This window comes from Aethalodelphis obliquidens, unplaced genomic scaffold (assembly GCF_003676395.1).
Source record: "Aethalodelphis obliquidens isolate GAN/ISIS:26980383/991018 unplaced genomic scaffold, ASM367639v1 scaffold25, whole genome shotgun sequence".
NCBI lineage: Eukaryota > Metazoa > Chordata > Mammalia > Artiodactyla > Delphinidae > Aethalodelphis > Aethalodelphis obliquidens.
This window is the reverse complement of record NW_020837969.1, coordinates 33,202,418-33,227,212: the sequence shown is the minus strand read 5'-3', so window position 1 is coordinate 33,227,212 and position 24,795 is coordinate 33,202,418. Positions and strand designations below refer to the sequence as shown.

At 41.5% G+C, this 24,795-nt stretch overlaps 1 protein-coding gene across 6 annotated transcripts in view; it reads right to left on the bottom strand.

The window, feature by feature from the left end:
• The window catches only part of HOOK3 (hook microtubule tethering protein 3), a 129,107-nt gene that overhangs the window by 87,205 nt on the left and 17,107 nt on the right, over window positions 1-24,795 (bottom strand). For all 6 annotated transcript variants that reach the window (XR_003436296.1, XR_003436295.1, XR_003436297.1 and 3 more), the window contains exons 3-6: window positions 12,874-12,946; window positions 9,928-9,978; window positions 8,222-8,354; window positions 4,869-4,936 (exon numbers count right to left, since the gene is read on the bottom strand). Coding sequence is in view for 3 of the 6 variants with exons in the window: in XM_027122951.1 (XP_026978752.1) it covers window positions 4,869-4,936; window positions 8,222-8,354; window positions 9,928-9,978; window positions 12,874-12,946 (325 nt within the window). In the remaining 3 variants the exon portion in view is untranslated. The remainder of the gene's footprint in view (window positions 1-4,868; window positions 4,937-8,221; window positions 8,355-9,927; window positions 9,979-12,873; window positions 12,947-24,795) is intronic.

Here is a 24,795-nt window from a genome sequence, read left to right as displayed (position 1 = left end):
AAAAAAAAAAAAAAAAAAAAAAAAAAAAGAACACATATGGTTCCATCAATATACAGGTTAATAGATTTTGGTGACTCCATGATGGCTAAGAACACAATGTAATTAGAAAATTTTCCCAAACCTTGGGTTCGTAACTCTGCTCACATTTTAGAGCAATGGAGTGGATTTCAATTTGCTGATGGTAAACAGAATATTTTATGTGCTGTGTTAACTAGCATATTTTTTTCATGAAACGTAGGACCACCACTGGGTTCCCTACCCTCTCCTTGCAAAAGGAATCAAAGATCATATCAATGACAAAGCAACAATTATAAAATCCTTGTTCTTTAAGATTAAAAAAAAGACGTGCAAAAAAAAAAAAAAAAAAAAAAAAAAACAGGTGCTCGGACTTCCCTGGTGGTGCCGTGGTTAAGAATCCACCTGCCAATGCAGGGGACACGGGTTCGAGCCCTGGTCCGGGAAGATCCCACGTGCCACAGAGCAACTAAACCCATGTGCCACAACTACTGAGCCCACGTGCCACAACTACAGAAGCCGCTCACCTAGAGCCTGTGCTCCGCAACAAGAGAAGCCACCTCGATGAGAAGCTGGAGCACCACAACGAAGAGTAACCCCTGCTCACCGCAACTAGAGAAAGCCCGCGTGCAGCAACGAAGACCCAACACAGCCAAAAATATATAAATAAACAAATAAATAAATTCATTAAAAAAATAAAATAAAAACAGGTGTTCAAAACAACCCCGTACACTCAGGTTCACAGCAGCACTACTCGCAATACCGAAAAGGTGGAAACAACTCAAACGTCCATCAAATGATGAATGGATAAACAAAATGTGGCACCCCCACACCATGGAATATCACTCAGCCACGAAAAGGAACTACATATTGATACATGCTACAAAATAATCTTGAAAACGGTAAATTTTATGTTATGTGTATTTTACCACAACAGAAAAAAAAAATCAAAGTCAGCTGCACCTGAATAAAGACATACAGACAATCATCTTACAAAAGCCCTTCTTCAATTCCATAATTCTATCCAGCCACCCCATCCTCCTCCACGGCCCAATCAGTCACCAAACCTGTTAAATAAAGCTCTGACAAAGTTCAAATCTGTCCACTTCTCTCCACCCAGCCGCCATAACCTAGTTCAGGCTTCCATCGTTCCTCATCAGATAATTACTAAGGTCTCAACTGCTCTCCCTTTTTCTAGCCTTGTTTTCCTCCAATCCATTCTTCTCACTGCCTGGATTTTCTCAAATACAGACTTCAGTGTATTTCCTCCTTAAAAAGCAATTCACTGGTTTCCAAAATTCTTTCCACAAAGCTGCTCGGCATCCTACTGGCCTTACCGCTCTTGCCTTGCCTCCAGCACCCACACCTCCCGCGCCTGCTGAGGCTTCTTCTGACACCTCCCCGCGCCACGCGGCTGCCTCCTGGACCGCAAGTGTGTGCCCTTCCTGACCTCTTCTCCTCCTCCAGTGCTTAGACGAGATGCCGCATTCTCTGAGAACCCTTCCCCAACATCCCCACGCTGAGGGACACACTCTTTCGAGGTCCTACTATCTTTTCCCCATCACGACACTTTTCATTCTGAATGCTTTGGATGTATTCGAATTGCTCATTTGGCCATTCTTCCCTTTAGATCACACTTTGTGAGACAAGAGGCCATGTCTATCTTTTCCATAGTTGTATCCTGAAGGCCCTCCTATAGCTCCCACTGCATTCTAGGTGCTCGATAAGTATTTACTAAATAAACAAAATGAATATGCACGTAAAATGTACTGCGTTAGTGAGTACCGGCACCATCAGCACAGAGTAGGTGTAGATAAACGCTTGCCAGTCCGATTATCACCATCTATCTCTCTATTTCAGATTTCCTCAGAATAAATTCCTAAAAGTGAAATTACAGGATCAATGACAGTAAGGCAGAACAGTTAGTGGCCCCCTTATTGTTTTTCCTGTCTTCGCTTAGTAATAGAATCCTCAAATTTTGGCTGGGTCCATGACCACCTGGAAAAAAGACCACATTCCCCAGCTTCCCTGTGTGGCAATGTGAGTAACAGCTGGATCACAGGAGTGAGAATTCCTGGAAGTTTACTAAGAGGAAGTGGAGAACCTTCCTTCGGCCCTGCCTGCTGGCCGGAATGTGAATGTGAGGGCTGGAAGCCAAACAGCCACGGCTGACCACGGGGTGGGACTCACACATTAGGGATGGCAGACAACAAGATGCAAGAAAGCTGCGTCCCTGATGCCTACGGAGCCAACCCATGACCACTTGAGAGCAAATTAAACTCATATCTTGCTTGGCTGACCATCATTTTGTTAGTTTACCCTGCTACCATCAGCCCTGACTGACAAACGGATCCTCTCCTAAAGGCTCTGCTTTGTTGAAATGTCCTGTATGATAGAGAATTTGGCTGATCCTTTGCCCCCAGTGACTGGGAGGCAGCCACTGAATCTCTGGGATTTCTCTGCTGAGTGTCTTTGTTATTCATGGTGGGTCCCTAGATAGTTTAAGCTAGGAGATGACTCTGGTTGGGGCTGGTGACACCAAGAAAACCAACCGCACATGGGAGGGTTGGGGCCTTGAGCCACTTGATACCAGCCTGGCCTCTGGGGAGGAGACAGGGGCTGGAAATTTAGTTCAACCTTGTGGCCAATGATCCAACCAATCACACCTATAAAATGAAACCCCAACAAAAGGCTGGACGTGAAAGCTCGGGTGAGCTTCCCCGGTTGGCAGCTCTCTCTGTGTGTTGTCACACAGTAATGTGCTGGGAGGGTGACATGTCTTGATTCCACGGGGAGGGGACAACAGAGACTGAGTTCGGGACCCTCCCAGACCTCCATTTCGGGGGGTGGGGGGTTGGTTCTGATTCGTATCCTTTTGCTGTAATAAACCGTCACTGTTACTGAGTTCTATGAGTCATTCCAGCAAATAATCAAATCTGAGGAGGTAGTGGGAACTGCTGGATTCATAGTCAGTTGGTCGGATTTAAAAGGAAATGCTTCATAGCACAGGGAGATCAGCTCGGTGCTTTGTGACCACCTGCCGGGGGGATAGGAAGTGGGGGTGGGAGGGAGACACAAGAGGGAGGAGCTATGGGGATACATGTATACATAGAGCTGATTCACTTTGTTATACAGCAGAAACTAACACAGCAATGTAAAGCAACTATATTCCAATAAAGATGTTTAAAAAAATTTTTTAAATAAAAAATAAAAAAAAGTAAAATTGGGCTTCCCTGGTGGTGCAGTGGTTGAGAGTCCACCTGCTGATGCAGGGGACGCAGGTTTGTGCCCCGGTCCAGGAAGATCCCACATGTCGCAGAGCGGCTGGGCCTGTGAGCCATGGCCACTGAGCCTGCGCGTCCGGAGCCTGTGCTCCGCAACAGGAGAGGCCACAACAGTAAGAGGCCCGTGTATTGGAAAAAAAAAAAAAGGAAATAAAAAAGGAAACACTTTATCTTAATTTGCATTTAGCATTTTTCATGTTTGTCTGTTGCATTTTTTTCTGTTAGTTACTTACATTCTATACTATTTTAGTTCCCTTAAAGGTTTCTTCCATTACTTCTATGATTAAAAAATTCTCCCATCTTAAGATCACTTTCACTCTTATAGTTCTATGTCTGACACCTGATGGAGTTCAGGACATGCTACCCCCAAATATGGCAGCTTGGCATGTTGAATGTTTCAAGCTGAAGGAATTTGAGAAACAGCAGGGACAGGAAAAATTTTCTGACCTTCCTCTGAAGCAGGTCTTAAGTCCCTCACGTGAGAGGCGCCCTCCCTATGCTCAGAGGAAAGGAGTATCTGTATCTCCAAAGTCAGAGGGATGCAGAAGGAATCCGAACAAACAGGACTTGCTGTTTTTCGCCCTATCACATTTTTCCACGAGATTTTCCACTCTTCACCAAATCCAGCATCAAAACACTCAGGTTGAAACACCTCTTTGGGCTTCCCTGGTGGCGCAGTGGTTGAGAATCTGCCTGCCAATGCAGGGGACACGGGTTTGATCCCTGGTCCAGGAAGATCCCACATGCCGTGGAGCAACTAAGCCCATGCGCCACAACTACTGACCCTGCGCTCTAAAGCCCGCAAGCCACAACTACTGAGCCCACGTGCCGCAACTACTGAAGCCCACGCACCTAGACCCTGTGCTCCACAACAAGAGAAGCCACCGCAACAAGAAGCCCGCGCACTACAAGGAAGAGTGGCTCCCGCTTGCCGCAACTAGAGAAAGCCCACGCGCAGCAACAAGGAGCCAACACGGCCAAAAATAAATAAATAAAATAATTTAAAAGAAAAAGAAACACTTCTTTGATCTTCATTTCTTTATGAAGCCTCCTATGTTGTGTAAAACTTAAATACATTTGTATGCTCTTCTATTGTTAATCTGTTTTTTGTTTGTTTTTAACAGAGGCTCCAGCTAAAAACTTGCAAGGGTAGAGGAAAAAAACATTTTCCCCTCCTACAGTTTCAAATAAATATTCATCTAGAAATTGCCTTGAGTCTGGCTGGAGTTGAAGACGCATTTCCTTCCAAATAAGAAACCAATACTTAAGTGTGAGGCAGACTGCTGGTTTAAGATAGATATTATTCATAATGGCTTTAGGAATTAGTCTACTATTCCTAATTCATTAGAGCATTAAAAAAAATTAGGAATTGTTACGGAATATCTATAATTCCAAGATAAACATTTAACGTTTAAATAAAAATGAGACAAGCTATAGCATAAGTGCGAAGAAAAAAATTCTCAAAAAATGAGTAGAAGAATCTCTTTTTAAAATTTCTACTTCAATTACTTAAACTCACGTTTGCTCCTTTAACTTCTCACAAACTATAAGCACAAAGGTCCAACATACCTCCTGGATGGCTGTCATGACAACGTGTTGCACAGATTCCTCCATCATCATGATGGCTTGGATGTACTCTGAAAGTAAGAACAACCTGGAATGTCAGTGTTCAAGTTATAGACAATCAAGGGAGTAAAGGCTAACACTTCATGAATTCTGAAAAGAAGTTTCCTGTGTTTTGATTCTTCCTCGGAATTCCTCGTATATGGTTAAATACATGTGTCATAGGTAAAGTAAAGGCTGAAAATCACATTATTTATCCGTCCTTAAAAATAACTGCCCCCCCCCATAAAGTTGAGGCTACAGCTAAAGGTCACAGGAATGGAGGATCTCGGGAATGTAAAACAATGAAACGGTACAGCCTAAGGCCAGAATGGAAAGGACTCTGTATTACTATTCCTAAAATCTAAAAATCTTTCACATTATTCTTCGCTACATGTTATAAAACTTTGATGTCTGTGTTTTATTCTTATGTGACATCAAAGTATTGAATTGTGTATAATTTCTACCTTAATATTTTCTACAATTAAAAAAAAAAAACTTAGGGATACTGAGACCTGCTCAGGACAAAGAATTAAGGTGAATTTAAGATAGAGACTGACGCTATAGTTAAACACTGTGTAACCCTGGGCTTTAAAACAATGACCCAAATCTCTAATAAGCTAAAGCATCACTTTCATCAACCTTACCCTCACCAATGCCGAAAAAGAGAAGGCTCCCTTAGCCGTTCAGAGTGACAAAGTTGAAAAAAAAAATTCTGCCTTCTAAATAAAGCCCTGGAAGTAGTTTTCATTATTTTCAAATCCAATAATAGATGAAAAAACAGGTATTAAGCATAAAAAATCAATAGGCCAGCTGGATTTCAACAAATACGTAAATATATTTTAACAAGAAACATTTTTTTTGAATTTTATTTTTTTTTATACAGCAGGTTCTTATTAGTCATCCATTTTATACACATTAGTGTACACATGTCAATCCCAATCTCCCAATTCATCACTCCCCTGTCCCCACCCAATAAGAAACATTTTAAAACATAAAGTCATTAGGAAATTATAGCCTCAACCTGCCTCTCTCCACTCTATACCCAAAAAACACCAAAAAAAATTGTCTCAGCACTCTAATATTATATGAAAGAGTCTTACTGTGCAATCGTTACAGTGACCTACTGGCAAGAAACTCATGGATTTGGAATGCCAAACTGTAGTCCTTTGCTTGACAGGTAACTTGTTTAAAAAAAAAAAAAGAATTTTGACAGCACTATTAAATTACGACATTCTGGTTGTTAATGCCAAAGCTTTTAGTTAAACAAAGCATGTTTTTAAGGAAGTACTGTCGTAAGGATGCTTGTACCCAATCAATGATGCATATGCAAGTATACACAACACACTTAAACCACAGGCATCATTCTTAGGCCCAAAGTGGGAATACTGTGCATGATAACTTAACCACTTTCCGGTTTACAAAAAAAAAGAATCCCTTTAGTCTGAGCTGAACTTTTTGTTTGTTTGGTTTGTCAGTGAGGAGCGTCCTACGAGCGTTGGGTACAAGGCACCGAGCACAGAATTCCCAGGCTACAGAGCAGCTGGCACAGCCGGGATCGGAATGAAAGACTGTGAACATGGTGGGGAGAGGCAGTGGCCCAGTCATGGGAGGAAGACGGACGACAGCCCTGTGGGTGTGAAGGGTGTGACGGGGGACAGGGGGCGGAGGTTAGTCAGGTGTGAGAGGGGAAGCGTTAGTTAAGAAGCGGTGTTGCCACGTCAAGGCCCTTCCCCGCGAACACCGTAAAATGCTGGATGATAAAATGATGATGAGAACCACGTTAATGTACTAGTTTTGAAAAGTTAAAAAAAAAAAGTTAAATCTTAAAAGTCCAAAATCCAAGTACGTATGATTACTGGCAGATCCAGGAGGCAGTGGAGAATGAGCTAGGCTACGCCAGGGAGTCTGTCCTGCAAAATGAGCGTCTAGGTCCAAAGCCTACAGCTCAGCTCAGTACAAAGAGCATTTAGTTCTAATGTGGGAGACACGTGTTTTTGTCCTCGCTAGCCTCTCACGAGCAAGAGATCTTGGGCAAGTCAAACAATACTCAGGAGTCTCAGTTTCCCAATTTGTAAAAAGTGCTGTTTGTTCTGTTAACCAGGCAGGAGGGAGAACTCGGTAAATATTATTTTTAGTGCGTTTTTACTGCTAATCTCTGCTTTTTCAAATACACCACCACTTACATGCCCCAATTTGACAAGTCAGATAGCCAAGAGAAATGAGCCAACGCCTCACTTCTAGGAACTGAGAAACAGCCTCTAAACACAGAGCCCTTGTGTCTGCGGTGCGCTATGGGTTGCGAAGCAAACACACACACCGTTTCACCGACTCATCACGATGACCAGCTGTCGTGCCCTCCCTCTGCAGACGAGGAAACAGGCCGGGCACCCAGGGCAGTGACAGGTAACACTCGGCAACTCAGAAGTGCATTTGATCCAAGCTCTCTGCTGTGTTCCTGAGACCAGAGCATGCCCTCTGGACAGTGAGAGGTTAAAATCCTGTTCAAATTTTTCATCATTTATGTAATTTTTAGGGAAAACCTCAAGCCAGGTGTTACAGAGAACACTTGGTCTGTGTGAGAAGCTCAACAAATATTTTGATTGTCTTCCCATAGAACGACGGATATAGGTAACATCCTTGCCTTCTCCTATTCACACCCTGTAATAAATAATGAGCCAACTCTTAACAGCTATACATCTCCAAGAGCTGATGAAACTCCTAACAGAATAAATACATAAGAAATTCTTATCTGAATTCAATGAACTACATTAAATAATTTTTCATCTGCCTTTTAAAGTCAAGGGTTCTACTTAGAAATGCCCACCCCACTCAACTGCAAGTTCCGTGAGGGCAGGTACTATATTGGTTTTGTCTGACACTGTGTTCCAAGCCCCGGCATGATGCATGAATTCAGTAAATGTTTATGAAGTAAACCCTTTGCACTTGCAATCTAAAATATCGAACTTTACACTCCTATAGCTGAATTGACTATTATTAATTAATTATTAATTAATTTGGCTGGACCTTGTCCAATTAACAGTAAATTTCATTACATTCAGTGTAGTTAAAAATAATTACTCAAAGAATTATGCAGTCTTGCAGAAAGGGGAAGAACATCATCATAATCAAATTTATTCTAACCTGTAAAACTCTTTTCAGCTTGAAAGCAGATTACTAGCAAAATCACAGAAAATGGCATACTTTGTGGGTGGCCTTAAGATGTTGTTGTTTGTACATGGGATTTATATATAAAATATACAATGTGTATTACTTTACTTAACTATTTTACATGCATACACTAACATCAAATAAATTACCTTGCTTCTGTTCACAGTTCACAGCACAGCCTAAAATGAGTTGGAGCATCCTTCCCAGCTCTGCGGCATCAGAATGCTCCCCAATAAGGTTCACATCAGGGAGAGTAAAGTCATTAATTTGCTGCCCTAAAATCTGGACAGAGATAAAAACATGAGAATTGCATTTACATCTATATGACCAAATAAAATACTTGATAGAGATTAGTTTGTCAGAAACTCACTGTTAAGAGCAGAGCAGTTAAGCCAATCTCACTCCCAATTTCTACTTATACCTCCCATACATAAATTATAACTATCCTGAGTCACAACAACTTAGTCCCTCATCTGGTATGTGGTATGCACGCTGAGCAAAGAAACTGAGTACTACTGACCCCTCCACCTCCCCCAGAAAGACTGGATGTGCACTCTCCAGAGAAGTAGAGCCTGAGAGCTTCTGAACCAGGGGGCACCAGAAAGAGCAGAAGTTAAATATAGGTTCATGCCCACAACAGGAAGACTCCCCTGGCCACCTTCACTCCATTTGACTCTAAAATACTGATAACAAGACACCCACATAAGGAAAGAGAATGGAGGCTTCCTTCATGGGGAAACTGGCCCCAAATGAAATGACACATTTAGACAAATGGGTAGGTTTCTGTCTGATAACCCTACAGTGAAAAAAGAAGATCCTAAAAGCACAGAAGCAGGATGAATGTGGCTGTAGTGTGATGGGTAAGGAAAGAGCAGGGAAAGAGGAGGTGAGAAGGTCATGTGGCATCTGGTGGCTCCTGATAAGAAGCATGGATCTGATTCTCGATGCGACAGGAAACCATGGAAGATGACTTGGAGGATGAGAGTGACATGAATTCTCCTTTTTAAAAACTCATCCTGGCTTGAGAGTGGAGAATAGACTGTAGCGGGGCAGAGGTGAAATCAGGGCACACTCCGCGAGTTATCTAAGCAAGAGCTGGTGATGGCTCGGTACAGGGTGGTGGCAGCAGAAACAGAGAAGACTGTATTTGGAGATTTAACTGCAGGTCTTGCTGCTGATGTCAGATGAAGGGAGGACTGCAGGATGACCTGTAGGCTCTGGACTTGAATAGTAGGGCGGACGGCAGAGTCACATACTGAGGTGAAGACAGATAACCTAAGTACAGATGTAGGTTTAAATGCACGTAAGCTTGTCGGGAAAAAACAGTAAGGAAATAACACAGGTGTTTCCAGGCTATGTTGTGTCCACTTGGTATCTGTGATCATGAAATTTAAAGTAAAACTAGTTCCACTGCCTGATTTTTTTCCCCAGCGATATCCTGACCGTTCTGATGCAGACTCAGAGGATAAACTGAGTTAATCTAGGGGTAGGGGTTTGCCAAGGAATAAAATGGAAGTAGGCACAGGACTTGTTAGTAACTATGCATGGACTCTAAACCACCTTCACGAGTAAGGGAAGAAAGGAGAGAGTTAACGGACAGCAGAAGGGAAAGTTTAACATAAATGAGTAACCACTCACAAACTATCCATATTATAGTGAAAAAGATTATCTAGTAAACATCTAATAGCTGGTGAACCAGCTTTTTGAACCAACATCTTAGAGACCATACAATGGAAGATAAAGCTGATTATTAATATTAAGGTAATATTTCCTTTACTTGAAACTACTGTAAAATATTGTAAGATTAAACTATCCTACAGTAATACTTCCAAGCAGAATGATAAAAACTCCTTACCTCATGATTGTAATCCAGGATTCCTTTCAAAATTTTCTTTAAATTGCTTATCTGTTTAAAGAGAGAGAAAACAACTGGGTAAAAGGCAATCACAGATGAAAATATAGTTTAACCTAAAAAATTTCTGAACCAACTAATCATTCTTGTTAATCATAAAGTAAACATAAAAAATAAAATTCAACAGTACATTTGAATTACTATCATAAAAAAGACTATCAGTGGCTTAATTTATTTGATATAAGAGATTTATAAAGCAAATTAAGTATCCAATTATGTTAAATTTTCAATGTTCTAACCGCACTGACAAAAATTCGAAGGTAACTGAACAAGACCTAACAGTAAGATTAAATTATGTAGATCTTCTGCATGGAAAAAAAAACGTATCATCCTTAGTGAAGACTTGAGCTCAGTGCTGTTTTACCCAGAAAAGTAGAGTTGCATGTTACATAGAGGGTAAGTTCTAAATTTAGAGCATTAAACAAAAATTACAGTCAAAATTACCCTTGGATATCTCCTAACACAACCTACAAATCAGGTAGTCACCTATGAAGGAATGTCTCCAAATTCCTCCATGGTCAGAAAAGTGTTTTCCTTCAGCTGAGACCAAGTAAATATTTAGGAGCCATAAGGTTAAAAAAATACTACTACATCTTTAAATGTTAGTATAACGCTCAGCATTGCCAAGATACTTGTGCTATAAAAAGCATCCCAGTAACAAGACAGGATGACGGACCAACACTCACTCAACTCCAGAGCGCAGGCTCCTGGTCATGTTACCTGGGTGAAATCACGGGCAGAATTACCTGCACTATTTACTGTAAACTTATTTTCTTCCCTTTTTTTTTTTGACCCAACTCATCTGGCTGAATTTGCATTAAGTCATATGCACACACGATATGATGCTGTTGATCATCTACCTGGCTGTCCCCAGGTAGATGCTCATAGTTGAAGATGTCCTAGGACAGAAGACTGTAGGAGTGATAGCTATCAAATAAAAGATTCCACAGCAGGGGGATCCAGTGGTTAATCAAAGACATACTTATTTTTAAGGGAGAAAATAAACTGAAAACTTCATATTAAAAAAAAAAAGAATCTCATAAATAAAACTAACATGTTCTGTATGCCTAAAAATTTGGAGACATGGAAAATATATAATATACTTTCTCTGGTTCTAGGGTGTTCAATTTTTCGTATTATAACATTTTAAATTAGAAAGTCTTAAAAATCAATGTTTTCACTTAAAATGGTAGTTTATTCTCCGCTGAAAAAAGCTACAAATCTTATAATTAATCAATGGTATCTTAAAATCAATCTTAAAATTGAAGAAATATAATTGAAGAAACATAATATAGGATAAAATATAGAGAATAGGAATGCAAATCGGAATGGTTACTTTCAGTTCAGAATATTAAGAGTACAATAAACATTTCGCTTTCTCTCTGTTACTGCCTTTGCCACCCTGGCGACACTGAAGACCGTGTGGATTTACACGCACACTGTGTGCACGGGCGTGGGACACGCAACTCCCCTTGTGAAGCAGCAGCAAACATAAGCTGATTTAGCAGCAAGACTTTAAACAGGTTATAACGTTAAAAAGCCATCACTTTAATTGCCTATTCTTGAAAGGTTATTTAGAAATTAAATAGCATCCATTCACTCTAGCTTAGTGAAAAGGAGGAATTAGATTTCGGCAGACCCAATATCTAGTCAGTGAATAAATACTTTCCTCAAACACGTGTTTTATGGGGAAATATAAAGACAAACCACGCTTAGCTCATCTTAAGTCCAGGGGTTTCACACGCTCACTCACTTGCACTTTCGGAGTCCCTACCAATGTGTGTTAAAAATAAATGGCTCCAGAGTTTTCCAAGCTGCCAGTCATGACCACAGATCAAGGTGGTGTAAGGAAACTACAGAGATGGAGAACAAGTCAGCGGTGGCCAGGGGTTCGGGTGAGGGTGGTGTGGCTGATGGGATAGAGGCTCCACCGGACACTTGGCAGGGATGGGGCAGCCTGCATCGCCGTTATGTGAGTCTCCACGCTGACAGGGCCACACAGAGCGGCGCACACACACAGAAGAGTGTGTGCAGAACGACTGAACTATGAACACGCTGTGGATCGTATCCACGTCGGTTCCCCAGGTTTGCTACTGCATTACAGTCACACAAGATGTTAGCCCTGGAGAAACTAGGGGAAAGGTATGTGGAACTTCTCTGTACATTTCTTTTCCCAACCCCTGTGAATCTATAATCGTTTCAAAATATAAAGTTAAAAAAATAATTTACAGATGGGTTGCAATCTATATTTCAAAAACTAAACTAAAAACATTACTGCATTAAGTAAGGTTAAAAACGTATTCAACTATTCAGGAACATGCAGTTAGGCGGGTGGGAGGCTGCAGTGTAAACTGTGTTTCTCACTGTGGGTTTCCATCAAAGATGCTTGAGGAATACCGAAAAATAAGGCTACTAGGAAGGAAATAAAAATAATCCATTCTGAGTGTTCTGGACACAGTTAATAATGATCAGTATTTTCTCATTATTAATAACAACACTAGCAACTAACATTACTGTCCTAAGTACATCATATGTATTAATTCATTTATCTCTGTGAGGTAGATCCTATCACAATCCCCATTTTACAAACGGGAAAACTCAGGCACTGAAAGGTTAAAGACTTTCCCAGCGGCTGTGAGCGGCTGGGCTGGGATGTGGACACAGGCAGTCTGGCTCTGAAGCCCGAGCCCTCAGTCACTATGCTTTACCAACTCAGACTATATCTTGGTGAGCAATTCCAGGTTACCCCAATCTTCAATTCTAGATTATTTCACCAAAGGCTATCTAAGTTTCTAAAGCTCACTAGACACATCAAAGTAAAAGTCAACAAGTATTATATACACCCAAGTAAAAGGTTAATTAACAAATAGGAAAATAAAAAGAAAATACCTTTAGCCTCCAATTATCTCCTACTTCAGTTTTAATTCTGTTTAGCCAATTTTCATCAAAATATGCAGGATCTCTGCAAATAAGAAAAAGCTAGCATGTTAATATCATGTAGCTTTCAAGCTAAAACAAAACCAAACACACACACAATTGAAACCGGTCCTGTATTATCACTTAACTGCAACAAAAAAAGGTATTTGACACACATGAGCCACAAAATAATACATGTACATGAGATCGAATGCAATTACAGTAGAAATCTCTAAAATCAACTGCTATCACTCATTAAAAAACATAATTTTATCAAAAGCAAGCTAAAAGGTGAAAAGTGATAACATACAATTAATACATGTTTTTCAAATTATACACTAATCTGGAATTAACATAATTAGTAGATACCATGCTAATATCTAAAAACAGTCAAAATCAATGACAATTGTTTTATAAAGGCAAAAGACGTATATTAGGAAGAAGGTTAAAATAAGCTTTTCAGTTAATATTTCAATGACTTCCATCACCTACTACTTCAAAGGTCACCAATAATGTTATTAAAATTTCAGTTTCTTTAAATAATATAAACAGAGAACCTGTTTATGTAATACTAGACATTAGACAAAGTTGGATACCATTTCTGTTTGCAGAAGCCCTAAATCTAAGATAACACTGGTGTGGACAAACAAACTGAAACAAGGATAGACGCTGAATATACTTATGCTTATTTTTCTTAGGAAAACCTCCAAAACTTCTATAAACACGAGAAAGAAAAAAAAAAAAGGTTTTATCCTGGTATGATAGTCGCTTTAAAGTTCCTGAAATCGATGCTCTAAAAAATTAAATTATTTGTTCAAGACCACAGACTGAACACCTCTGTCCTGCTCCAGCAAGTACCAAATCCAAAGATCTTTTCATTACACAACAACCTCCGTTCACTCAGAAAACATAATGGCAACAAGGGAAATATGTTAGGGGAAAAAAAATCTACATTTCAACTTACACTGTCACTCAGACTGATAAATACAACCGCTACTAAATTTTGGTCAAATTATCTTTAAATAAAGTCACCTATGTAGAATTTTAAAATTTTATTATTAAGAAAAATATACATATTTAGGCATAAGAATTTTTTGGTAGAATTTTTTTAATTAATTGCTTGATTAATTAATTAATTAATTAATGGCTGTGTTGGGTCCTCGTTGCTGCGCGCAGGCTTTCTCTAGTTGCAGCGAGAGGGGCTACTCTTCGTTGCAGTGCACAGGCTTCTCGCTGCAGTGTCTTCTCTTGTTGCAGAGCACGGGATCTAGGTGTGTGGGCTTCAGTAGTTGTGGCTCGCGGGCTCAGCAGTTGTGGCCTGCGGGCTTTAGAGCACAGGCTCAGTGATTATGGTGCACGGGCTTAGTTGCTCTGTGGCATGTGGGATCCTCCCGGGCCAGGGATTGAACCCGTGTCCCCTGCATTGGCTGGTGGATTCTTAACCACTGCTCCAACAGGGAAGTCCCAAGGCATAAGTATTTACGAAAAAAGTTACAGCTAAGTTTTCTCTGTAGAAATCTATTAGGATTATTTTTGAAGCCTGTATCCAAGTTAACATGTTAACTTTATTGTCTATTTCTCTACTCTTAAATTTTTAAAAATTGAGATATAATTCACATACAACTCACCCATTTGAAATACACAATGCAATGGATTTTAGTACATTCACATCACCACAATCTAATTTTAGAACCTTTCCACCTTCCCCAAAGAACTCCTGTATCCACTGGCTGTCACTCCCATTTCCCTCTCTCCAGCCCCTAGAAATTACTAATCTACTTTCTGTTTTCATGGGCTTGCCTATTTTGTACATTTCATATAAATGAAATTATACACTGTGTGGGGTCTTTTGTGTCTGGCTTCTTTCACTCAGCATGCTTTTAAGGTTCATCCATGTTGTAGGACGTGTCACCACTTCATTCCTTTTTATGGCTCAAAAACATTCCATTTATGGATACACTACATTTTGTTTATCTATTCATCAGCTGATATACATGCTTCACGTGGGTATGTTCCTAGGAGTGGAATTGCTCGGTCCCATAATAACTCTGTTTAACATCTGAAGTGTGACCAAACTGTTTTCCAAAGCAGCTGTACCATTTTACATTCCTGCTAGCAACACGTCAGTTCCAATTTTTCCACAGCCTGTCAACATTTGTTATTGTCTCTCTAAAAAGTTATGCTCATCCTAGTGGGTGTGAAGTATTATATTATCTCACTGTGTTTTTTTAAAAAAAATTGTATAATTCATTTATTTTTATTATTTTTTTAATTTTTGGCTGTGTTGGGTCTTTGTTGCTGCGTGCGGGCTTTCTCTAGTTGCGGCGAGTGGGCCTCTCATTGCAGTGGCTGCTCTTGTTGCAGAGCACGGGCTCTAGGCGTGCGGGCTTCAGTAGTTGTGGCACACGGGCTCAGCAGTTGTGGTGCACGGGCTTAGTTGCTCCGTGGCATGTGGGATCTTCCCAGACCAGGGTTCGAACCCATGTCCCCTGTGTTGGCAGGCAGATTCTTAACCACTGTGCCACCAGGGAAGTCCCTCTCACTGTGGTTTTGATTTGCACTTCCTTAATGACTAACAACGTTGAGCATATTTTCATGTGCTTATTGGCCACCTGTATATCCTCTATGGACAAGTCTATTCAGAGTCTTTCCTGTTAAACAACTGAATTGTCTTTTTATTATTGAGTTGTGAGAGGTGTTTTTTTTTTGGTTTGTTTTCAGTATTCAGGGTAAAAGCCCCTTATCAGATATAAGATGTGTAAATAATTTCGCACATTCTGTGAGTTATCTTTTCACTTTCTTGATGGCATAATTTGCAGCACAATGGTTTTTAATTTTTGATAACGTTCAATTTATCTATCTTTTCCTGTTGGTATTATATCTAAGAAGGTTTTGCCTAATCCAAGGTCAGGAAGATTTACTTCTTCCATGTGCATAGTGTACGTAAAGGGTCTAACTTCCTCCTTCTGCATGTAGATATTCATACCCATCTATTTTTGTTTTAAGCTTCATCTAGCTTCTTTAGTCAAGGTTCTTTTGTTGTTAAGTCAGAGAAACTAATTTGAGCAAAATTGTGCAAAAAAAGGGAACTTACTGGAAGACCACTGATGTATGTTATGGTACATAAAGATAGCTGGGCCTCCTTGAGTAGTGAAATAAGGATCTGGAAAGTTGTTAAGAATCCAGACAGTACTCCCCTTCTGACTTTCACCTTTGCTTCTGCCCATCTATTTGTTTTCTCTCTGAAGACCAACTTTTTCTGTTTCTCCACACAACGCTGAAGAGAGCCACACACACACTCCAAGTCTTCACGATGCCAGTTCAAGAAGATAGTTTTGAAGACCAGCCATCACTCAATCCCAATTCTAAATTCCCAGGAAACTCCAAATAATACAGCTAGAGTCTGTTTTTCATCCCTAGTCCGATTGTATGTGACCAAAAGGATGGAGAGCCACAAGTAGGACACCCACAACTTCAGGTTTCAGAGAAAGGGACTCCTGTAAACTGGGCAGAGAACCCCCCAAAAGTGTCCTCTTTGTTTAAAACCTCTTGTGAAAATAGATAATGCAAAGAAAAACAACTTAAGTGAATTCTACTGAGATATTAAAGAATTGTTATAAAAATAGCTCAGAAAGTAAAAAATATTCCATATTTTTAATAATCAAAAAAACTGTAATCTAAAAATCATAATCATTGCCAATCAAGTAATAGTCTTTCCAATCAAAAATGACAATCATAAGTAGGGCAATCTGTGAGTCTGGTGCTAAATGGGTGATGATTACCCAAAGCCAAAGGCACTGAACTTACTAGCTAAGTGGAAATTCAGGGCCACACAGCTAAAAGATACTTATATTTCAACAGGAAACCCCTTAACTTATAAAAAAGAATGCTTTAAAATGTCTAAGAGGGCTTCCCTGGTGGCGCAGTGGTTAAGAATCTGCCTGCCAATGCAGGGGACATGGGTTCAAGCCCTGGTCCGGGAAGATTCCACATGCCGCGGAGCAAATAAGCAACCCTGTGCGTCACAACTACTGAGCCTGTGCTCTACAACCCGCGAGCTACAACTACTGAGCCCACATGCCACAACTACTGAAGCCTGCACGCCTACAGCCTGTGCTCCGCAGTAAGAGAAGCCACCGCAATGAGAAGCCCGTGCACCGCAATGAAGAGTAGCCCCCCGCTCGCCGCAACTAGAGAAAGCCTGCGCGCAGCAACGAAGACCCAATGCAGCCAAAAATAAAATAATAAATTTTTAAAAAAAATTAAAATGTCTAAAATTATATACTTTGAGAACTCCAAGATTATGGGATACTTCATTTACAACTTAGAGCAACACTTCTTATGAATCAAAGAACTCAGAAAAATCTGAATAAAGTATTTCAAACCGATCACTATGATACAGTTTGCTTCTTGCCTAAAAGATGACCACATCAAAGCCTCAGAATGTGCCTGAGCTGGACGGGAAGACGACAAAAGACAGCCATTACCACCTGTACTCAGCACCAGTAACCTGCCAACCATGGAGCCAGGCACTCTGCGTTCACAGTGACACTGCCAGGAAGGTATCACTGTCCCCATGGTATGCTGGGCAATATCAGACTCAGAAGTTAAGTAATTTCCCCAAGTTCAATCACACCGTTAAGTGGCAGAGTTGATGGTACTGTCGCTTTTGTTACAAGAGATCAGCAGAGTTCAACACGAAACTGGTCCTAGCAAATACCACCAAGGTCCTGTGGCTAATTCTCTCCTTCCTGCTCAGCCATCTAGTCACAGAGAACAAAGACCCACATCGTTCAAGATGTTCTATGGTCAACAGGGGCAGGTGTCTGTCTCATTCACCACTGTCTGCCCAGCACTTCATGTCTGATGCACAGCAGTTCTCATTGATACCTGTGCACTGAAATACATTTGGAAGGTGATAGCACTTTTATTTAATAAGCTTCCAATCTGCTACTTGGGCGGAACACAGCAAGAATAGTAGTCCACAAATCTAAACTATGACACAAATTAACCTATCTATGAAACAGAACAGACCCACAGACATAGAGAACAGACTGGTGGTTGCCAAGGGGGAGGGGGGTTGGGGGAGGGATGGAGTGGGAGGTTGGGATTAGCAGATGTAAGCTTTTATACATAGAATGGATCGACAACAAGGTGCTACTGTATAGCATAGTGAACTATATTCAATATCACCTAATGAACCATAATGGAAAAGAATATTTTTTAAAAAGTATATATATATATATGTATAACTGGATCACTTTGCTGTACAGCAGTAATTAACACAACACTGTAAATCAACTATACTTCAATTAAAAAAAAAATAGTAGTCCACAGCATTCTTCCATTCAATACTTTTCCTAGTCATGAACTTGACTCAAATATGCAGGCATCTAGCCATAACTCTGTTTCGCTAAGTAGTTTACAATTTCAGCAATGTTTTCTAAGTACCCCTTAATAAACGTTCTCAGGCTAGGATCAAACAGCATAAAGGTGATTTTCTCCAACATATTAACAGATTATAGTTCTGCACACATACGTAAATGACAAGGGATAATCTTACTGGGAATGTTCTTCATGAGCCAGAAACCATCTTTAGCGTCTTACTATGTCCTGACTCCTGTTAAGGAAATGACACAAACCAGCCACAAAACATATGAAGCCATTTCCTCGACTTTCCCAGTAACACATCTATTCGGCTGTAACTTATGCACCAGTCATAGCTTAAGCTAAAGGAAAAGCCCATTGATTTTAATCCGTAACATAATTCCAGGAATACACTGTCATCCTGCAGTCAACTGCTTCCACAGAAACCAAAAAATTAAATTTTATTTCTACTGCTTAAATTATTTAAGTACCATAATATTCTTATTGAAGTCCCCCAAATTAAGATGGGGTCCGAAACAAACACTGTATTTTGACTCAATTTCTTAATATGACATTTTTATTAGCAAATGTTACTATTTTTTAAAATAGACACATTAATTCTTAGGTCTATTTTCCTTTTTCTTTTGGCTGCGCTGTGCAGCATGCAGGATCTTAGTTCCCTGACCAGGGATCAAACCCCTGCCCCCTGCAATGGAAGCTCGGAGTCTTAACCACCAGACTGCCAGGGAAGTCCCTCTTAGGTCTATTTTCTAATCATCTTTTCATTACCTAAAACAATTATTTTGGTCCCCTGCCACTAAGTGGATATTGAAGAGTTGGCTATGACATTTATATTTCGCATCCTTGATGACAACACACATAAAGCAAGTTATGCCTTAGCCCCGGCAGTGCTAGAAAGAGCAACAGAGGCGCAGAGGCACAGGCTCTAACCAAGGGCAGGCAATCAGGTCCCATAAATAAAAAGAGGCATTCCACCACTGTCTGCAGCTTGGCCTTCATTTTACCTCTTTTGGTCTCATCTACTTTCTTTTTCTCTCTTTCTTGAACTCTGAAAATAAAACTTAATGGCACTTAGAGGCACAACTACTTCTGATCTTGCTCTTTCAATCAATATGCAGTTGTGGCAGAATAAAAAATATATTTGCCCTCTGTCCCTGGATCCTGGCGCTGAGCTCCTAAAACCCTGAGAATTTCCTGAGTGATGGGGTGTCTTTTATAACTCATCATGAGCTCTTTCCAGCCACACCGGAGCTTATGCTAACAGGGTGATTCACTGTGGGACCCGCAGACAGCTTCAGGACGAGGGCTGGTCCCAGAGGAATTTTCAGCCCCACCCCCTGACCTCCAGGAAGGGACTGGCGGCGGAGTTCAAACACATGGCTAACGACTTCACTCATGTCTCTTTAGTGAAAGCCCCCAATAAAACCCTAAACAACAGGGTTCAGAACTTCGGGGTGGGTGAGCACATCACTGTGCTGGGAAGGCAGTGGGCTCGCGGGGTCCCAGAGCTCTGCACTGCCTCTACCCCACACGTCCCTGTGCATCTCCTTCACGTGGCTGTTCCTGAGTTGGATCCTGTACAATAAAAATGTAATCCTAAGTATAGAGCTTCCCTGAGTTTTGTGTCATTCTCGCAAATATCAAACCTGAGGGGGTTCATGGGAACTCCTGCATTTGCAGTTGGCTGGGCAGAAGTGTGGGTGCCCCAAGGACCCCATCCACATCTACCTGGCGTCTGCAGCGGGGACAGTCTTGTGGGACTGGGGCCTTAACTGCCGAGTCTGCCCTGAGTGTCAGAATCAAAGGACTGTGACCTTAACTTGTGGGGTCTGAGCTACCTCAGGAAGCTGGTGTCAGAACATCGAGTTGGTATCAGGGAACCTGTTGATGGAAAATGACAGAGTGGTGAACTCTTCTTGGAGATAAAGGATAAAAGAAGATAAAAGTTGCTTTCTTTTCATTTCCAAGTTCATAATTCCATATTCATTCATTTAGCTAGCATTTACAGAACACCTACTCTAGAGCAGGACAAGGGGCTCTGGGAGGTAAGGGCGGCGGCGACACTGAACAGGTGGTCAGCGTGGGCTAGGTGGAGAGGCAGACAGCTCTCAGTGGGGACTGGCAGCTGGTGAGGAAGGGCAGCATGTGGACATCTGACTGATAAACATCTGAGGCAGAGGGACGGGCCATGCACGATGCCCCCAGCAGAAGGCGTGTGAGGACGAGCAGGGCGCTGCTGTGGGAAAGAACGCCAGCAAATGAGGTCAGAGTTCAAGAGGGGAGAGATATGGGAACATACGTATGTGTATAACTGATTCACTTTGTTACAAAGCAGAAACTGACACACCATTGTAAAGCAATTATACTCCAATAAAGATGTTAAAAAAAAAAAATGGAATGCGGTCTGAGTGGTACCAAGGGCTCAGGTCACTTGGGCTCTGATACATCACTGTGAGTCCTTTGGCTTTTATCCTGAGTGAAATGGGGCACCAGTGCAGGGCTCTAAGCAGAAAACCTCACTGTGGCCGCTGGGTTCACATGAGACTCTGGGGCAGGCAACTACACAAACACCGACACTAGTCAGGAAGTTACCAACATGATATGGGCAAGAGATGACGGCAGCCAGACCAATATGGTAGCAGTAAAGGTAATAATTTTTATCATAAAACTTTTTTACTCCTAAAAATTCCACTATACATCTGTAATAAGTAAGGCACTTTCCTGTGCCTTACTAACCATGGTTCTGATACTACACCTAACATAACAAAGAAACACTCCCAGAATACCACCTAATACTCAATCTATATTCAAATTTCCTCCATTACATCCTTGAAATGTCTTTGTTCACACAAGATCCAAGCTTCATGCATTGCATTTGTTTTTGTTTTTGAAACTGTGGTAAGAACACTTAACATGAGCTCTGCCCTCTCGAGAGACATTCAAGACCAGAGTACAGCGCTATTAACCACAGTACAGTGTACAGTGCTATTAACCACAAGCACAGCGCTGCACAGCAGGCCTTAAGGGCTTATGCATCTCATGCAACTGAAACTTTATACCTGTTGAACAGCAACTCCCATTTCCCCCAAATCCCAGCCCCTGGCAGCCACCACTTCACTCTGCTTCCATGAGTCTGACCACTTCAGACACCTCCCAGAAGTGGAGTGGTGCAGTCTGCCCCCTGGGACTGGCTTTCTCACGTAGCACGACGTCCTCCGGGGCATCCACGCTCTGCACGCGGCAGGTCTTCCAGAAGAACCACGTGATGCGTTTGGTCAGTGTCTTTCTCTCTGGACTCTGTGATCTAGAAGAATCCACCCCGTTCCTTTCTTCTCTTGACATTCACTTGCTGAAGAGACCAGGTCAACTGTCCTGTGAAATATCCCACTTTCTGGATTTTCCTGATCCTTTCCTTGTGACTCAGTTTAACCTATTCCTCTGTCCTCTGTATTTCTCTGTAATCTGGAAGTTAGATCTAAAGGCTGGATTTAGCTATATTTTAGAAGTGTAGCCTTCAGTGTTTCCTGATGGGTTGGATGCAGGATGTGGAGAAAAAGAAAGAGAGGTTTCAAGGTCTGAGCAGCTCAAGGCCAGAAATGCCAACAACTGAAATGAGAAGACTTTGACTGAGTGGGTCTGAGCAGAAGACAGGGTTTAGTTCTAGATACGATGACTCTGAGATGTCTTTTAGACCCAACTGGAGATGCTAAGTAGACAATCAGACAAGTCTGGACGTCAGAGGAGAGGTTCACGCTGGAGATAAAAATCTGAGCGTCCTTAGGATAGGGATGCTATTTAAGGCTAAGAGACTAGACGAAATCACTGAGGGGGTGAACGCAAACAAAAGAGAAGAGGGGCCAGGCCTGAGTCCTTAAGCTCTGTGTCCTTAGGAGGGAGCACAGGAGAGCGAAACCAGCACAGGAAATGCAGATCATCCAATGAGACAGGAGAGAAACCTGGAAGGTCACAGTATCCTGGAGGCCAAATCTTACTAAGTGTCAGAAGGAAGTAATAAGCAGATGAGCATCTGTCCTTTGAACGCCGCTGCCAGTCCAGACGAGGACTGAGAACGGGCATTAGCATCAGCAACAAGTGCAGTTCTAACATGATGGTGGGGAAACCGTGACGGAAGTGGGTTTAAGGCAGGGTGGGGGAGAACTCTGAGACAGATGCTGCACAGGCAGGAGAACGGGAGCAGTGGCTGACAGGAGTGGGATCCTGAGAAGTCTGTTTAAAGACAAATAAGCCTGCTTCCCTGCTAGTGGATATGACCCTGCAGAGCAGGCGAAGCCGTGGGTGCAGCAAAGAGGGGAGAACTGGTAAAGCAAAGATCTTGAGTAGGTGAGAGGCAAAGGGACCCAACAGACAACGTGCAGCCGCTGACTTTACGACAGGACTGCCCCCAGCACAGCTCGAAGGCGGTAACGGGCAGCAAGGCGGCCACATTGATGCCGGTGGGGGCAAACGTAGTCGGGGAGTCAACAGAGATTCTCTTGTATGTGTTTCAACTTTCTCAGAAGTAGGCGGTCCCTTACCTTGGAAGGTAATCAGAGGAGAGAGTGGGGAAGTGGTGCTGAAGGTCTGCAGAAAGGACAGTGGGAGACGGTTACCCGGAAGAGGGGTAGTGAGAGGGCTGGGGAAGTACCAGATGACCAGGGGTTCACACTGGGAAATGTAAAATGAGACGCACCAGCAAGTCTGTGTCTTTTCCAGCTCGGTTCAGCCGCATAGGTGAGACGCAGAACTGGTGGGATATTAGATTCAACCAAGTTGTGGTTTAGCTAAAAAAGTACAAAGAAATAAAAAAGGGGCAGAGAAGCTAAAAACGTACACAGGGAGTGATTATGACTGACCACGGAATTTCAGCTGAGTAAGAGGAAAGAAAGAGGGGAAGGTGAAGAACCGTGTTGAGACCCCACCTGCCCTCGAGAACGGAAGGATGGCTGGAGATGTGGGGCCAGAGAGAGTGAGATGGAAAGACAGGAGGCAGTGGTCAGACGGCGGGAGAGAGCAAACCGAGACCGCAGAGGGTCGCAGATTACTGGTGATGATAAGCCATGGGGTATGACCTCGAGATTGAGTGGCTGAAACTGGGTAGAGGATGAGACCAACGTAGATGAGTCAAGGAGTTGACAGGCAACGGTCTGAAGGACCATATCCAAGTCCCCAGGAATTTCAGCAAGGGTGGTACTGGAAAGAGCAGCAGGATGCCTGGATCCAAAGCTGCTGAGAAACGAGAGGGATGATGTCATAAGACTCAAAATTGGGGGGTGTTAGGGAAGATGTGAGGGGAACGGTCTGGAAGCAGCACTGAGGAGGCACCATGCTGAGCCAAGTGGTACATGAAGAAGAAACAGCCTTACTTAGAAGCCTGCAGAGGCAGTGCTGTTACGGGAGAAGAGGATTCTTTCAGGCCCGAAATTGATCAGTGCAAAGCAGTGATTGTTCTCTGGCAGGTGCACCATAGGTTCACCAAGAATCACAGGTTTTACAGCATAAACAGCCAATTCAAGTTCTTGTTGTCTCACATAGAACATGCTGTGCTCTCCAAAGTGGGTGCTGCTTTGTAAAAATCTTTACAAAGGCTAATGTTAATTTCCTTCAAACCAAGAAGTAGAAAATAGGAAAGAAAATTCTATAAATTTGAGTTTTGATAATATTAAGAGTCACAGCTCCCTAAAAACTTAAGGGTCCCCTCAAGAAAATGTTTTCATTTTGTATTTGTTGATATATAGATGTAAAAGGATAAACTACATCTTAAGTGTTTTCAGTGCCTGATCTATTATCAAAAATTACTTCAATGAACAAGAATCTAATCATCCATGGATGTTGTCTGTCCAGTCATTAGTTCAACATAATCAAAATCCTGAAAATATGGGACAGGAATCTTTGCAATAAATAGTGCAAAAAAGAAAGAGACCCTTATATCATACACAAAAAGTAGTAACTGAGAATGCGTCATAGACCTAAATATAAGCATTAAAACTATAATACTTCTGGAGGAAAACAGAGGAGAAAATCTTAGAGACCCTGAGTTTGGTAAAGGTTTCTTAATACAATTTAAAAAAAAAAACCATGTGAACTTAAAAAAATATATTAAATAATAAGTATTTAATAATTAAAACTTTAAAAATATTTGCTCTGCAAAGACACTATTAAGAAAATAAAAAGGGAAGCCACAGGCTGGGAGAAAATATTTTAAAACATACATCTGAGAAAGAACTTGTATTTAGAATATATAAAGAACTCTAAATTTAATAAGATGAAAACAATTCAATTAAAAAATAGGAAAAACCCACAAAACACAACGAAGGACACTACATAATGATCAAGGGATCAATCCAAGAAGAAGATGTAACAATTGTAAACATTTATACACCCAACAGAGGAGCACCTCAATACATAAGGCAAATGCTAATAGCCATAAAAGGGGAAATCGACAGTAACACAGTAATAGTGGGGGACTTTAACACCCCACTTACACCAACAGATAGATCATCCAGACAG